Genomic DNA, 14667 nt, shown 5'->3' with positions numbered 1-14667 from the left:
GACCGGAATGGCGTCTGCAGCGCAGTCACCGTTAGTTTAAATGTCGCGCCTTGGCTGTGATTGGTCCGTGGGTCCCACGGACCAATCACAGCCTTGGGGGCAGGTGGGGTGTCATCGTCACCGATGACCCCCTCATGCCCCCTGACGCCCGGCGGTGATTGACACCTGTGTTACCGAGCGCCTGATTCGCTGGTAACACAGGAAAACGCTGTGAATGGCTGTTCACACTGAACAGCCAATCACAGCGATCGCCGACGGGGGGGCGGCATCGCAGCCCCCCCTGGGCATGCAGGGACATGTCTGCTGTCAGGGACAGCAGACATCGTCCCTCTGTCACTGCGTCTCGAGACGCAGTGACAGTTTAAAGTCATGACGTACATTTATGCCATGTGTCGGGAAGTACATCCCGGCCATGACGTAAATGTACGTCAAATGTCGGGAAGGGGTTAAATGACGTGACAGTTTCTGACAGATCTGGAGTTAAAAACCATTCACATCATCTAGTGTTCCAATAAGTTGTTCAGGTCTTCAGGTTGGTCGCGTATGCAACTCAGTTTGATATAGCCAATGATTTTCAGCATAGTAGACAGTTTGTACACACTACCTACATTTATACCTGATATGTTGTTAAATGATGGTAGACTATTTAAATTCTTCCCACCTCTACAAAAAATGTATTAAATGTTTTTCAAACACCTCTTGGTATCTAACAAGATTAGGGGCCAATCATCAACCAATACAGTGGAGTCCCCTTTTCTGTCTTAGAGATGTTGCGTGGTATATCTCAAAAGCATGTTCCATATGGATGGGAAGTTTATTGTTTATGATTCATATATGATTTGACTAGGATTTGACTAGGTTTTTATTATTTTTTTCTCCTTTGGATTTTGTTAATGTATAAATTCCAAATTCTGAAATTATTGTATGTATTAAGCTACTAAATCACTAATCAAGAAAAAATTGGTTGTTTGCAAATCGTCTGTATACCCAGAATTAGATGTGCCCTACTGAACATCAGTGGAGCCATTGTATTTGTGGTTGGACCTTACACCCCACCCTCTATGATTATTACTTACCTCTTTTTCCAGCTGTGTGCTTTCAGGCATTGGGTCCTGGCTTCAGCTGACTTGCACTGCCTGCAGTGTCCCTCCAGCCGCTTAAAAGAAAATGACACAGCTAATTGTGCTTCTGGCTGTGTGCCCTTTAGCATTGGATCCTGGGTTCAGTTAGCCACTAGTGCCTCCAGCAGCAGCTTCCCACAGGACTTTTTTCTTCACTGGCACATTTACTGCTGTTGTACAAACTAAAGGCTCAGCATCCAGGCTAAAGAAACATCCCCCCCCCCCCCCCTCCAACTATTACCAACACTGCAGAAACATCCATAAAAGCCGCACCATGAGCCCCTACTGAATTGTGCTTCTTCTAGCCAGGATCATCACTTTATTTCACATTAAAGGGGTTGGAGGGGAGCTTATAAACATGTAAAATATGTTATTATGTAATATATGTTAGCCTACTAAGTGCTAGCTCACTCCGCCAGATCGGGCAGTGGCGAAGTGGTGGTGACCTTCGTAGTAAGGGGACGCACGCATGTACCCGGCTGGCGAATCCACCACCAGCCCCTGCAAAGATTAGAAGTGCTACATCTGTAAAATGAATAAAAGTAACAACTACTTTCACCACTTCTGGTTAGTTGTGAAATTAATTTGACCAAGCCTATTTGGGACCGTTGTGTACACTTTAGAAGATGTTTTTTTATCTATCCAGCAATTATGGATGCTTTGACTGTTCATTTACTACTGATCATCCTTCACTGTCCAGTGAAATTGCATGCTTCCTCATGATGTTCTTGAAGAGAACAGTCACAAATTAAGGATTGAGCAATATATATATCTATTTCACAGGTTCTCAAAGTCAGTCCTCAGGACCCCCCACAGTGCATGTTTTGCAGGTCTCCTCACAGAATTAAGTGAACTAATTAGCTCCATCTGTGGATCTTTTAAAAATGTGTCAGTGCTAAGTGCACCTGTCAGGTGACCTGCAAAACATGCACTGAGTGGGGTCCAGAGGACTGACTGAGAACCTGTGATCTATTTTATACACAAATCTATTAAAACAGATACAGGATATATGTGTGAAAGAGCCAGAGAGTAATTGCAATTTAGACATATCTCCATTTGCGTTCCCATTAAATAGCTTCACATGTTCTTTGTGTGCTCCAGCTTGTCTGGCGTTTGAATGTCATGCTTGTGACCAATGTAATCACCTCACTCATGTGATACCACCATAAAGGCAGACCCTTTTAACTGGCCCCATTTACCTCTCATTACCAGCTATTGTAACTGGTATCCAGAGGAAAGACCATTTATTGGCTGATAGGAGTAAATACCTTTTAATCCTGTTGCTGCTGGACCTTGAGAAGCAGCAAATGTAAAAGGGCTGAGAACATAGAAGTCAAACTTCACCTAGTGAAGAATTCAGGTACTGCAGCATGAATATTTTTTTATTGTAGTTCCAGGAAGGAGAAGTGGAGTGGCTCTTCATAATCCCAATAAGCTTCTATTGCAGGGCTCTATGACCTGACCATTTTGTAACCTAAAGAATAGATCCTGCCAATTTTACAGTTCAGGCCTGCCAAGCTGTGTTTAGCAGTGACTGTCAGCTCTTCCTGGCGGCTATACAATCCTGGTGGGACGAGCTTGGCAATCCTTGACTTCTTGTCTAAAATTATAAAAAGATGCCATTAACGACCCCTCTAGTGGCCATCTTTGCTTCATCTCCGCTGTGGCATATGCGTGTTCCTCAATTCACACAGGTACAACACTTCAGCCTATGGACCAGCTTATTTCCTAGGATTAAAGCTTAGTAACCCTCAGGCTTCGTGGATTTTTTTTTTAACCTTTTCAAGCCCAACGTCTAGTCGGGCTCAAGATCTTTAGAAGTAGATTCATCGATCTAGTGGTGAGCCACTTTAAAAGAACATTAGCACCGTACAATGTAGACATTTTTTTTATTAATTTAAACCAGACTGTTTGAATTGTTAAAAAAAAAAAAAGTTGACTGCAAAGGGTTAATGTGGGCCATACAGTACTGTTCATTAAAGGTTGAAGACCCCCCTGATCTACAGTATTCATTACAAAGTATCTACTCAAATTCCAATTCCTTTGTTTTAAGATAATTAGACTATTAACCCATTATTCTTCCACTTGTAAATGTTTAAAAAATGTAATATTAGTATAGACTATTTTCTAAACTTTGTCAACCCTATTTGAGATAATAATGAAGTGTCAGTTTGAACTTAAAAAGTATTTCCTCATGCAGCCTAGGGTATTGAATATAATAGGAAAGAACATAAAAAAAACCCAGTAAAGTGACACTACTCCCACCTCTCCAGCTTAGAGGAGCAGCTGTGGCTATTTGAATATAGGCTGTTTGTGTATTTTTAACAGCTTTTTGAAATTTTTACATAGCCATACATTTGGAAACTGCCCAATTTATTTTAATACATTTATTTTTCTTAGATCACATATATACTCTCCATATACCAAATTTTAACGAAATCTGAGCTAGTGAGGTAATAGCGGTGTATTGATTTGACAAGGAATGACCTATATGACTGTCTGTAAATACCCTGTTTTGTTGTATCACGGTCCCCTATGTAAAGCGCAACGGAATATGCTGCGCTATATAAGAGACTGTAAATAAATAAATATCATTTTTGGTTTTAGTACATGAAAGTATTGTAGCCTTTTATGTACTAAATTAGTACATTTACTAATATTGAATTAGAACAACTTTCAGTTGTTCTAATTCAATATTTTGTTATTCTACCAGCTGCTGGAAAAGAAAAAAAAATCTAGTACTCATATTCAAATGGCAACGATCACCACAATAAGTTTGATGCAATTGACTAGGGGTCATAAAAAGTTAATGGGTTAGGAACATAACATTTATGGTGGCCCAGCTTCTCCAGGCGGCTGCAACATATTCTGGGTCAGAGCTTGAATTTGTGTGTATCTACCAGCCCCTTTGCCAAATCAGGGATTTGTTTTGACTACCTCAAACAGGCAAAGCAAAATCCCCCAATAATGAAAAAGAGGTGTCTGGGCAAAAGCAGTTTCCTACAAAACTGTTTTCATAGTGAGTGAAATAGGTCTTTTATTGAGTTATCCAAATGAATAACCTGATTTTCTAAATTAAAAAAAATATATATATTTATCAACACAAGAACAAGATATGGAAATGCTTTATTACGTTAAGAGGAAAATGATTGTGATCTAGTGATTTAAGTTAGGTCTTTTAAAACGAGCAGAGTTCAATGAATAGAAACAATATAATTGACAATCATTTGCATATAAAAAGCAATAGATTTATAGGTTTGATTAAATGTCAATATTAAATTCAATATAAGGGAAATATGGCAATTTAAAAGCCATAATTATTTCTCAGGATTTAGTTAAATTGAAGTGTACAGCAGTAATGTTAATTAGGTTATTTTAAAAGTATAAACAAAGTTTTTTCAGAACTGAAAAATGTTGGTGGGGGCTTTTCAATTAAAGGCTTAGGGGGGGTATTCTATGTCAGGGTCACGGCAGTCGAGCTTGCTTGACCGCCGTGACCCAGTCCCGTTCTTGGTCAGCTCGACCGCCGTGACCCAGTCCCGTTCTTGGTCAGCTCGACCGAGAACACGCAGGCGGGATTCCATGTCCCGCCTGCCGGGGAGCGAAAAGGGGGCGTGGCCGCAAGTTAGGGCCCGGCAGGCATCTCCCCGATGGGAGGTGCTCGCCGGAGATTGAATATCCCCCTTAATTTAGACCTGATCACTGTAAAGCCCCGTACACACGGGGGAGATATATTGCTCAGCAATATATTACTGAGCAATATATTGCTCCGTGTCTCCTTTTCATCAGCAACCAGAGATGGTCGCTGACGAAAAGGAACCTCAGCCGGTGGTGCCGCAGAGGTAATCAGCTGGTCGCAAGCTCCTGCGAACAGCAATTAGAATTGGGGATTTATCGCCGGGGCACACTCCCATCACTGGCAATATGGTCGCCATCTACCATATTTCCAGCCCCTATCGCCCCCGTGTGTACACAGCATTATGCAATTTTCTAGGGCCCTGCAATAAGATAGCTGACACCAAGACAGAGATCCAGCCCTGTGCAAGTCTGCAAAAGACTTGTGAATGGATTGCTCATCTTCAAATCAGTTTGCGACTCACTCACCATCAAATGAACTTTCCAGTCTGTGCAAGTGTGCATAATTCTTTCTACAAAAGAGCTGGAGTTACAAACACCCTCCCACAAAACTGCTGTTGTCACCACTCAAATGCCTTCTTCCTCTCAGTCAAGATGAGAATGGATTACAAAAATCCCCCCCAAAAGACAAAAAGTATCAGATTTTTGTGCTTACAAATGCTTGCACAACTGAATTGGCATACTATGTTTAGGGTACAATGGGGGTGATTCAATTGTTGCTCACCCCAGCTGCCACTCAATAACTCTGTCCAGGAGCAGTGGCAGGCAGACTATTTCAGAATGTGCACCCAACAGTAGGAACAATTTAATAGCTCCTGTTGGTACCCATAAAACAATTGAATTGCACCCAATGTTTGCAGATTTTTATTGCATTTCAACCAGATGGACAGTAGCACAGTATTGTTCTAGATGTAATTTTTAATTATTTGCTCTTCTGTGCAGCGAACTACTAAATACAACACAAAATTGATTTTAGCTCATGACTAGAGTTTAAAATATAATAAGATTAATTAAATTTTTATTATGAATTTGCAACAATTTTTTTTTAATTTAAGTTTCTAATCAACAAATATTACATCCTGCAAACAATATGGTACAAGACACAGCCAGTATGCTAAAGCTGGGAAGCACTTCTCAGTAGGTGACATGCTTTATCTGCTCCTCCTATGCAGATGATGTATTAACCGTTACAGTTCCTTAAATACATTTTAGATTGTCATTAATACATTAACAGATTCAGCAAATTGTATCCTTGAAGAAAGGGGTTTTATGCTTTCAAATTCTAAAGGATTAAAGCATCACCATTCAACAATATAGGCAAAAATGCCACTTTATTATTAGGGATCATTGCCTTCCATCAAAGTGTTTCTTATTAGCTAGAGAAGTCTGAATATGTTGGGCCAGGTGTAGAAAGAGGCACAAAGACTCAGCTCGGGTTTCCTCCACTGGATCCTGATGTGTTGTAGTTCAATTTGGAGTACAGATTAAATTGCCAGCTAAAGAGCTTCTTCCATCGCATCCCAAAAATGATGCAATGGAGTAATATCTGGTGACTAAAGAGGGAATTACAAAAAAAGGCCACTGAAATGGAATTCATTTCTGTGGACCAAGACTTCCCAAACCTTGTGATAGCGCATTCCATTCGCCAGGTCGGTATTGATTGGGTCATTCAAACATGGCTCTACTCATGCCAAAGGAAATTAAAGTGTTCCTCCAAAATCCACACCCTCATCCTGTACAATGGCACTTCAAGAACTAGCCTGCATTGTTAAAACCTGGTTAAATACATCCATTGATTTTTTTTACTATATGTTGGTAATAACCATTCACTTAGAACCGCACAAACCAAAATTCATCAGATCAGACAATGTTTAAAATGCTCTTAAACCACAGTTTATGTTCCATAACATCTAGCTTCCACTGATAAGTTCAGTTGGGACATCTGCCTCCCCAAAAAGAGGCATGTAGTTCTAGGCCTCTTTTGCATCATCATACTTCACTGCTAGTGGTAGTCGCTATCAAGCTTTTTCCTCACCGTACTGCTGGATGTAATGTGTGTATGGGTCCTTTCTTGATACAGCAATGACAGTGTTGATGTCTCAAACACTCAATAGCCCATGTGGTCATCAGCACCTCCAAACTCACTTAGTTGTTTTGCCTCGGCCATTGCTCTGAAATGCGAGTGCATAAATTCTACCTACATTAGCTAGAATTGCGTGCAGTATTTTCACTGCTCCAAAAGTCAATTACATGGGAAGGACATGTGTACTCCACAATCAAGACTTCCCTTACTTTAATGCGAACAGCACCAGTCTCCACTGGTCTGTCAATATATTTAAGAATTTACTCTTCACACGATAAATGCTAACCATATGCTTAGACAAATGAGGCAATGGTTAATGCATGACTAGGGGTTGAGAAAGATCATCATCCTCAAACCCGGGTAAATAATTTTCCTGAAATAGGTTCAGCAAATAAAAAAAAAAATAAAAAACACAACAACACTATAATGTTGCCCTTTTTGTGTTAACAGTAAAAAAATACGTTTCATACCCCAACTGAAGGCAGTTATTACATTGCAGCCCCAAAAAACCAACCCCTACCAAATTCTCTAGAACTTATCATTAGGTCAACCAAATATTAGAAGATTTTAAACCAAACAAATTTGGTATTTTTGAATGGCAAAACCAATGTTACAACAGTATTCATTTTCCGATTCCCAAGAGAAAAGTTGCTAAATATCCAACATGGTAGGACACTGAAACCAATTGAACCAGGGATGCCAAATCTTGGTTGACCATTTTATTGTTTGTACCTTTAGAAAACCTGCTTGTAAGCATTTCAATATATCTGGTGCGGTGTCTTCCATACACAAACACCCATCCTTTTTCCCCGTCTCACCACATGTCCTCCAACATTCCAGGGGAACAGAACACCTGTTTTTCAGCCAATCAGCCATTTTGCATAGTCCAGCTCAGAACAAAATGTCCATAAGTTGATAAACTAAATAAACCTCATATGTTCATCACTAGTGAACCTATCAAACCAAAAAAAACTAATGCAGGAAAAAAAAAATGCCTACAGCATAGAGTAGAACTTCACTATTACAAAAAGCCCTTTCTGGGGGGGGTTTGGGGACAAGTTTGGGGCAATAGTAGTTTTTGAACACTTTCCCATGTACATTTAGTCACACAAAACTACTGCTAACAGAGTAAAGCCACAACACAATTGATAGACGTTAATTTAGTCCTTTTCACAGTATCAATGAAAATTCTTAAGTATCTAGTTCAAAAACATTCTCTAGGAACAACGTATCCGAAATGAAAATAAAAAATAACATTTCCTATGCAAATAATATCCTAAATTGGTAGATCCCAGCTTTCTTGATGACCACAAAGATTAAAGATGACTCCGCTTGACTTCAAAGAAGGAATCATAGGAAGAATCATTGGCCAGCAGCAAACTACAATTCAAATCAGCAATGTTTATAATGTGAAAAACCGATAAATCCATTGAAATGCCACAATCCAAAATATTAGAAAGTTATTTAAGTCCAGTGCTACAAAAGAACAAGAAAAAAAATCCTATTGGTCAGAGATTGTGGTTACATCAAGGAAGAGTCTCCAGAATTCAGATACCAGGTGTAAATCATAAAAACTGCCAGCCAAGCAGATATCACGGGAAAAACAAACCATGAAAGGTTAGATGTAGACCACGCCTAATTTGAAATGGTTTGCATATAAGATAACATTTTCAATATTTATCTTTATAAAGTCTAATTAAATCAAGACATATGGATGTATCGAAACATTTTAATCCAAACATACATGAACTGTACACAGCTAAAGGACAATGTACGTCACTATATTTATGGGTATAACTGAAGACAAAATAAAGGAATGTGTTGAGTGACAAATCTGATACCAACTCCTTGTGGCCTCCTTGTACAACAACTATTTTTGGAGAGCAAAAATGTATAATATATAAAGAAAATGCTGTTAAAAAACAAGTGGCACAGCGAGATAAAGGAAATAAACATGAAATATCGGCTGCTAGATTCTTGTTAAAGTCAAACTAATTTTACGTGATCCAATGGGCCTTTCATCGAGTTCATTAACGGCAGCCATTGCCTCATCGTAATTTGCAATGCAAACTGTGGCAAGTCCTGTGGCCCATCCACTTTTGTTGAATTTGATCTCAATGGAATCTGAAATTATATTATAACCGTAGAAAAAATCTAGAATTTCGTCAATGGTAGCAGTGAATGGCAGGTTCTTCATGTGTATCATAGCTCCAGAGGATCTGGCTTTAATGCTTTGATGAGCTGGTAATGAATGATTATAATCAGCACCCTCATTTCTCATGTCAAATCTGCCATAAGAATCATCTGGACGAAACTCCATTGGGTAGGAACCCCTTCCCCTTTCTGGGGAATTTCTAAAATCACCACGACCATATGCAAAGTCATCAGGTCCAGCTAAGGACCTTTCAAAGGTTTCACGTCGGTTAGGTTCGATAAACTCATCTCTATACACAACTGGATCATCAATAAAAGCACCAAATTGTTTTGTTTGCTCGTCAGAAATAACCCTCAAAAACACTTCTGTTCCTAAGAATTGTTGTCGATTCAAGCTTTCGGCAAGCATAGCCTGGTTTTCCGATGGAAACCTCACTAGTGCTTCTCCCAATCCAACTCCTTTGTTGTCAAATAGCAAGAATATCTCATCTTCATGTACATTGAATCCGGAGAAAAACTTCTGTACTTCAGCTTTAGTAACATCAAAGGGAAAGTTCCTTAAGTATAGGCATCTTTTCTGGTTAGACCGATTCCTTCTTGCATAATCTTCCACTGACCTCTCACGTTGTGGTGGGGTTTGCGTTTCATAAGACTCTATTAACTCCAGCATGGCTTTACGAGGAATTGGGGATATGAAAACTGGCCGACCAGTTAAGTTGCTTTTGTGTAATGCAAGGCATTTCTCATATTGCCTCTCGCTTTTTAACATAACAAAGCCTTCTCTTGTTCGATTATTTTTCTTATCAAGCAGGAACTTTATCTGCGTTTCTGGCATGTCTGGAATGCCAAAAAAATTCTTGACATCGCATTTCTCCACCCCGAAAGACAAATTTTTAAGGTGTATATAAAACGTTTGGTTCTGTGGTGATCTTGACCTTGTTCTTTGCTTCCTGGTTTGTTTGGAATGATTTCCTCCAGGTTGGCCACCAGCAGCCACCCAAAGCTCCTCAGATGTTTTCTTTAGAGATATAAACCTATGGCCTATGTATTCATTATTTCGTTGCAGTGCTGCAGCAGCATCCTCTGGACTTCCAAATTTTACATAACCATTTCCATTCCTATAACCATTTGGACGCAGTAGAAACATTACATCCACCACATGTAGCCCGTCAAAAAATTTAATAATGTCTTCTTCTGTTGCAGTGTAAGGGAGTCCAAACATAAACAAATAGACATCGTCAGGGCTTATGAAAGTCTCTGATTCTTGCTGGTCATGTTTTGACCCAGATTTGTTTAAACTAGCTTCATAATTTTTTTCTAATTTATTTTGGTTTATTCCTTTCTTCACCACCGACACTAGTTTGTTTATATCTATGGAAGGTGGCAATGCTGGATGCTTTGGATTCTTGTTACTTTTCCGCCTCATTTCCAGAGTATTCTGCATTTCCGCCTTGCTACTCAGAAAAAGCTGAACTTGCGAGTTCTTAATAACACCGCCAGATCGACTCATGGCACGCCTGGCATCTTCATCTGTTGCAAATATAATGAAGGCCTCACCAAGTTTACCACCAATAATATGCACACCTCCATCAGGAATATGCAGTCCAGAGAAGAAGTGCCGAATATCACCAGAGCCAGCAACAGCAGGAAGCCCCTGCAAACGGATCACTACCGCCATTCTTAGGCTATGACTGAAATTCACCTGAAAACAGAGTACACAATGGCAATGAAATATATAGATTTTTAAAAAAATATCTAAAATCAGAAGGCACTCAAACTGAACATTTTGGTTAAGGTCCTAAAAATATGGTCTGCCTAGTAAAGTAGGACTACAAACATTTGAAATACAACTCAGAAAAGGATAACTAAAAGCCCCAATACACTTGTCCGGGTTGTGATGTAGACAAGCCGGACCCGATAGCCATTGAACTTCCCCGGTAGCTCCCCAGGAGTCCTCACATGCAATTTGACATTTAAAGTGCCACTTTTTACATGCCATAAATCGCATGTGATTTATGACATGTAAAAACTCCCGGGGGAGTTCAGGGGAAATCGGACGCGATTGTGCACCTGACTGCTGCACACATAAGTTATCCTATGTGCAGTATGTACGACATTTGATATGGGCCATTTTCTCGGCCCGATCCATTGGAATTGGGTGAAAACAGGCCAAATCACATTAGTGTATGAGGGCCTTAGGACAGGAGCTTACAAACACAAACTATGATTCCAAACTATGCCAGTTAACTAAATAGTGTAAAACTCTGCATTACTAAGACATACACATAGATGCAGGTCTTTAACAGACATTTTTCTTCACTGAGACAAGTCAGTAACAGTTTTCATTTTATGTCCAGGTGACCTTACCTCTCTTTTTTTCTGAAGATCTTTAATAGAACTGTTAAAAAAACAAAACAAAAATGTATACTTCAGTAATACTCTTAATAGGTGCCCCAATCATTCACAGAAGAATTTGTGTTTCTTCTTTTAATAAACCACACTACATTACATCAGTGGTTCCCAAACTCTGTGCCGCGGCACCCTGAGTTGGTGGCCCAGGACCAACTAAAATTTACAATCGATATCACAGGCTAAACCAGTTCTGTCAATGATAACGTGGACAAGCAGTAGCAAATCCTGTCACTTACCATGTAACTGACCCTAAGGATGACATGTAAACACAATTTACTTAATGATAAATTCAGAAAACATTATTAAATTAATTAACATTTGGCCTAGGGGTGCCGTGAAACAGTTTGATGCTCAAGGGCGCCATCTTTCAAAAAAGTCCAGGAATAAATCCAATTATTTATAGTCAAAGTGATTGGCAGCCACCAGCACTGGTTTTGCCTATCATAAAACATGTGACAATCAAAAGCACACCACATAACTGACCCTAAGTCATTCAAAAGTGCACATTTAATTATGACGGACAGACATCAGGTATAGCTCAGAAACTATACACTCTGAAATAAAAACCTGTATATTAATAAATGATGTTGGGCTATAGAGGATACCTGATGTCTGTCCGTCATAATTAAATCTGTGCACTTTTAAATGCATGAATCTGCAGTATATTAGACAGGGTATCTGGACTATTTGTCTACAACAAGAAGATAGACAGCCAAAAGGTCGACACCGCCAAAAGGTCGACATGGTTTTTTCACTGTCTTTTGAGCCGACAGGCAGTATTTCATGCCCTACCATCCACTAGGGCGTGGAGTTAGATTATAATAGTGTGCCGAGCGCAGCGAGGCACCGCGCCCCCTGAAGCATTGCGAGCGATGCGAGGGGCTGCGGCTTACTTCAAACTGTGTCCATGTCGACTTTTGGATAAAAAAAGTGAAAAACCCATGTCGACCTTTTGACTGTCGACTTAGACACTGTCGACCTAAAGGCATGTCGACCTATTGAGTTATCGAACTAATGGCTGTCTATCTTCTTGTTGTAGACAAATGGTCCCGCATCCATTAGACAGAACCTGTCTGCAGTGAATATTAGGTATCTGTTTGCCACATTAATAAAATTAAAAAACACACACATCAATCTAAGATTTGAACTCTTGATATAAAAAGCCTCAATTGGCAATACCTGATAAGTGAGGATTTATTGAATAATTAAAATAATAAACAGTATCCTCAGCTCCATTAGCAATCAGGAACAAACATATATAATCTGAGATTTACAGTATAACACAAAATCCTGATATAAAGTGTAACAATATAAGAGTTGAGAATACAATCCTGCAAAAAGTTTAGACGGGGGAGCAGCGGTCATTCTTATTTTAAAATTCTATATTTCTTCTTTTTCTTTCATATATTTTAAATATTTCACCGATTTTATTGCATACTAATAAAAGTTAAATCTTAAAAATAAATATTAGGACTTTCAGTGTACCTATACCATACTTACCTTTTTCTTGTAAAAAATGCTATGCAGATATATCTACAGATGGTTTGGGCTGTGTTCTCCATACACACCGCCCAATCCATCAGGACTAATGTAACAAACGGGTGGACACATGCCCATTGAGCTGTCAACCACCGCCAGCTTTGGTGCAGGTGTACAGGTGGTCGGCATATGAGACAATCTACTAATGCCTGCAAAGCAAAACGTTGTCAGAGCAAACAAGACTTCCAACCGCCTCTACATGTTTCCACTGATAAAAAAGAAACACAAACAACTGTGGCGTGGTCTCTCTCTCCTTCTCTGTCACCAGCACTCTACTTTAATATAGGTTTTAGATGCCCAAGGTTTAAAATGCAGCAGCATTAGAGGGACAAGTGATTTAAGTCGTTCTGCCAATATTTTGGTTAACAATTTGTAATCAAGGTTGAGTAGGGAATTGGCCTATAGGAGGCCGGGTCGGAATGGTCTCTCCTAAGTTTGGGAAGTACACGTATATTAGACATATTAAAAGTCAGGGGGAATTGAGGGAGAACTTAGTATGTAAGTGAATACTGCTACTAAGCAGGGTGCAATCTTTTGTTATAGTACTCAGACATGAAGCCGTCAGGTCCCGAGGCTTTATTGGGTTTTAATTTTGAGATGGCATCTATCACCTCTTGGAGAGTGATATCTTTGACAAGGGCTGAGCTGTGCGCAAGGGGAAGTTAAAATAATGATAGATTGTCCCAGAATGTGATGGCTCGGTCGAGGTTATGAGGTGGTTTAGAGTATATAGTATTCATTGAGTACTTGAGCCATTTCTTTTGTTGGGTGACGTTTTTGTAGAGTCTAGCTTTTTTTAGGGGGTGTATAGTGGAGGGAGTGCGTTGTCCCTGCAGGAGGTTTGACGTTAGCTTTCCAAACTTGTTACCATATTTATGGAATCTGAAGTATTTTCTAAAAGTATACCATGCTTCGATATTTGCCAGGAGTTCTTCATGTTTTGTTCTAGCTTGTATGTATTGTACTTTCGTTAGCGGTGTTGGGGTTATTTTGAATTTTTGGAATGAGTCTGTTAAATGTTGTTGGGCTTCTAGATATTCCCGGCGGTCGGGATCCCGACACTGGAATCCCGACCGCCGAAATCCCAACACTTTCTCCCTCCGGGAGGGAGAATAAATCAGTGTGCCGAGCGTAGCGAGGCACTGGGCCCGCTGCGTAGCGAGCCCGCAAGGAGGGGGGGATCCACGTCCCCCTTGTCGGGATTTCGGCTGTCGGGATTCTGAACGCCGGGATCCCGACCGCCGGGATTTAATACTGAATCGTTCCCGGGTGACCCTATGTTTCTGAGTTTACTGTGATTTTTGTTTGGGATCTGCCTGTCGGCCCATACACACTTGACGAGTTTCAGCTTGAAGTCTGCAAGTGTGTATAGGCCACCGATGTCCGACTAGCGATGATGCGCGCTCCCGCATCATCGCTAGCAAAGTGGGCCATCTGCTGGTTTTACCAGCACGTCTGGCGATGGGTGTACGGCAGCCGGGCTGAAAGATCAGAGACTTTCAGCCCGACTGACCGCCCCCTTCCTCCGCTCTAGAACATACTCACTGCCAGGACGAATGCGCAGCTCTTTCACCGATATCTCCCCCTGCCCTGGTGCATATGTCACACCGATGCGCCGCTCGTACACAGTTCCCCGCTCATAGCCCGTCGGACACCCTGCCCCGTGTTCTCTCCGTCGTGCTCCACACAAGGAGCATCCACTGCCACCAATGATTTGTTTAT

The 14667-nt window shown here is 40.4% G+C and overlaps 1 protein-coding gene across 2 annotated transcripts in view; it reads right to left on the bottom strand.

Moving 5' to 3' along the window:
• The window catches only part of RBM12B (RNA binding motif protein 12B), a 36225-nt gene that overhangs the window by 18917 nt on the left and 2641 nt on the right, over nucleotides 1–14667 (bottom strand). Inside the window, exons 2-3 of one of the 2 annotated variants that reach the window (XM_083187059.1) lie at nucleotides 11362–11392; nucleotides 5604–10696 (exon numbers count right to left, since the gene is read on the bottom strand). In XM_083187059.1, coding sequence (XP_083043185.1) covers nucleotides 8810–10672 — 1863 coding nt within the window. In that variant the 5' untranslated portion in view covers nucleotides 10673–10696; nucleotides 11362–11392 and the 3' untranslated portion in view covers nucleotides 5604–8809. Of the gene's footprint in view, nucleotides 1–5603; nucleotides 10697–11361; nucleotides 11393–14667 lie in introns of those variants that run through there. The other variant, XR_014474829.1, reaches the window with a different exon arrangement.

The sequence above is a fragment of the Crinia signifera genome, chromosome 5 (assembly GCF_055691185.1).
Source record: "Crinia signifera chromosome 5, ASM5569118v1, whole genome shotgun sequence".
NCBI classification, from domain to species: Eukaryota; Metazoa; Chordata; class Amphibia; order Anura; family Myobatrachidae; genus Crinia; species Crinia signifera.
This window is presented reverse-complemented; position numbering and strand designations above follow the sequence as displayed.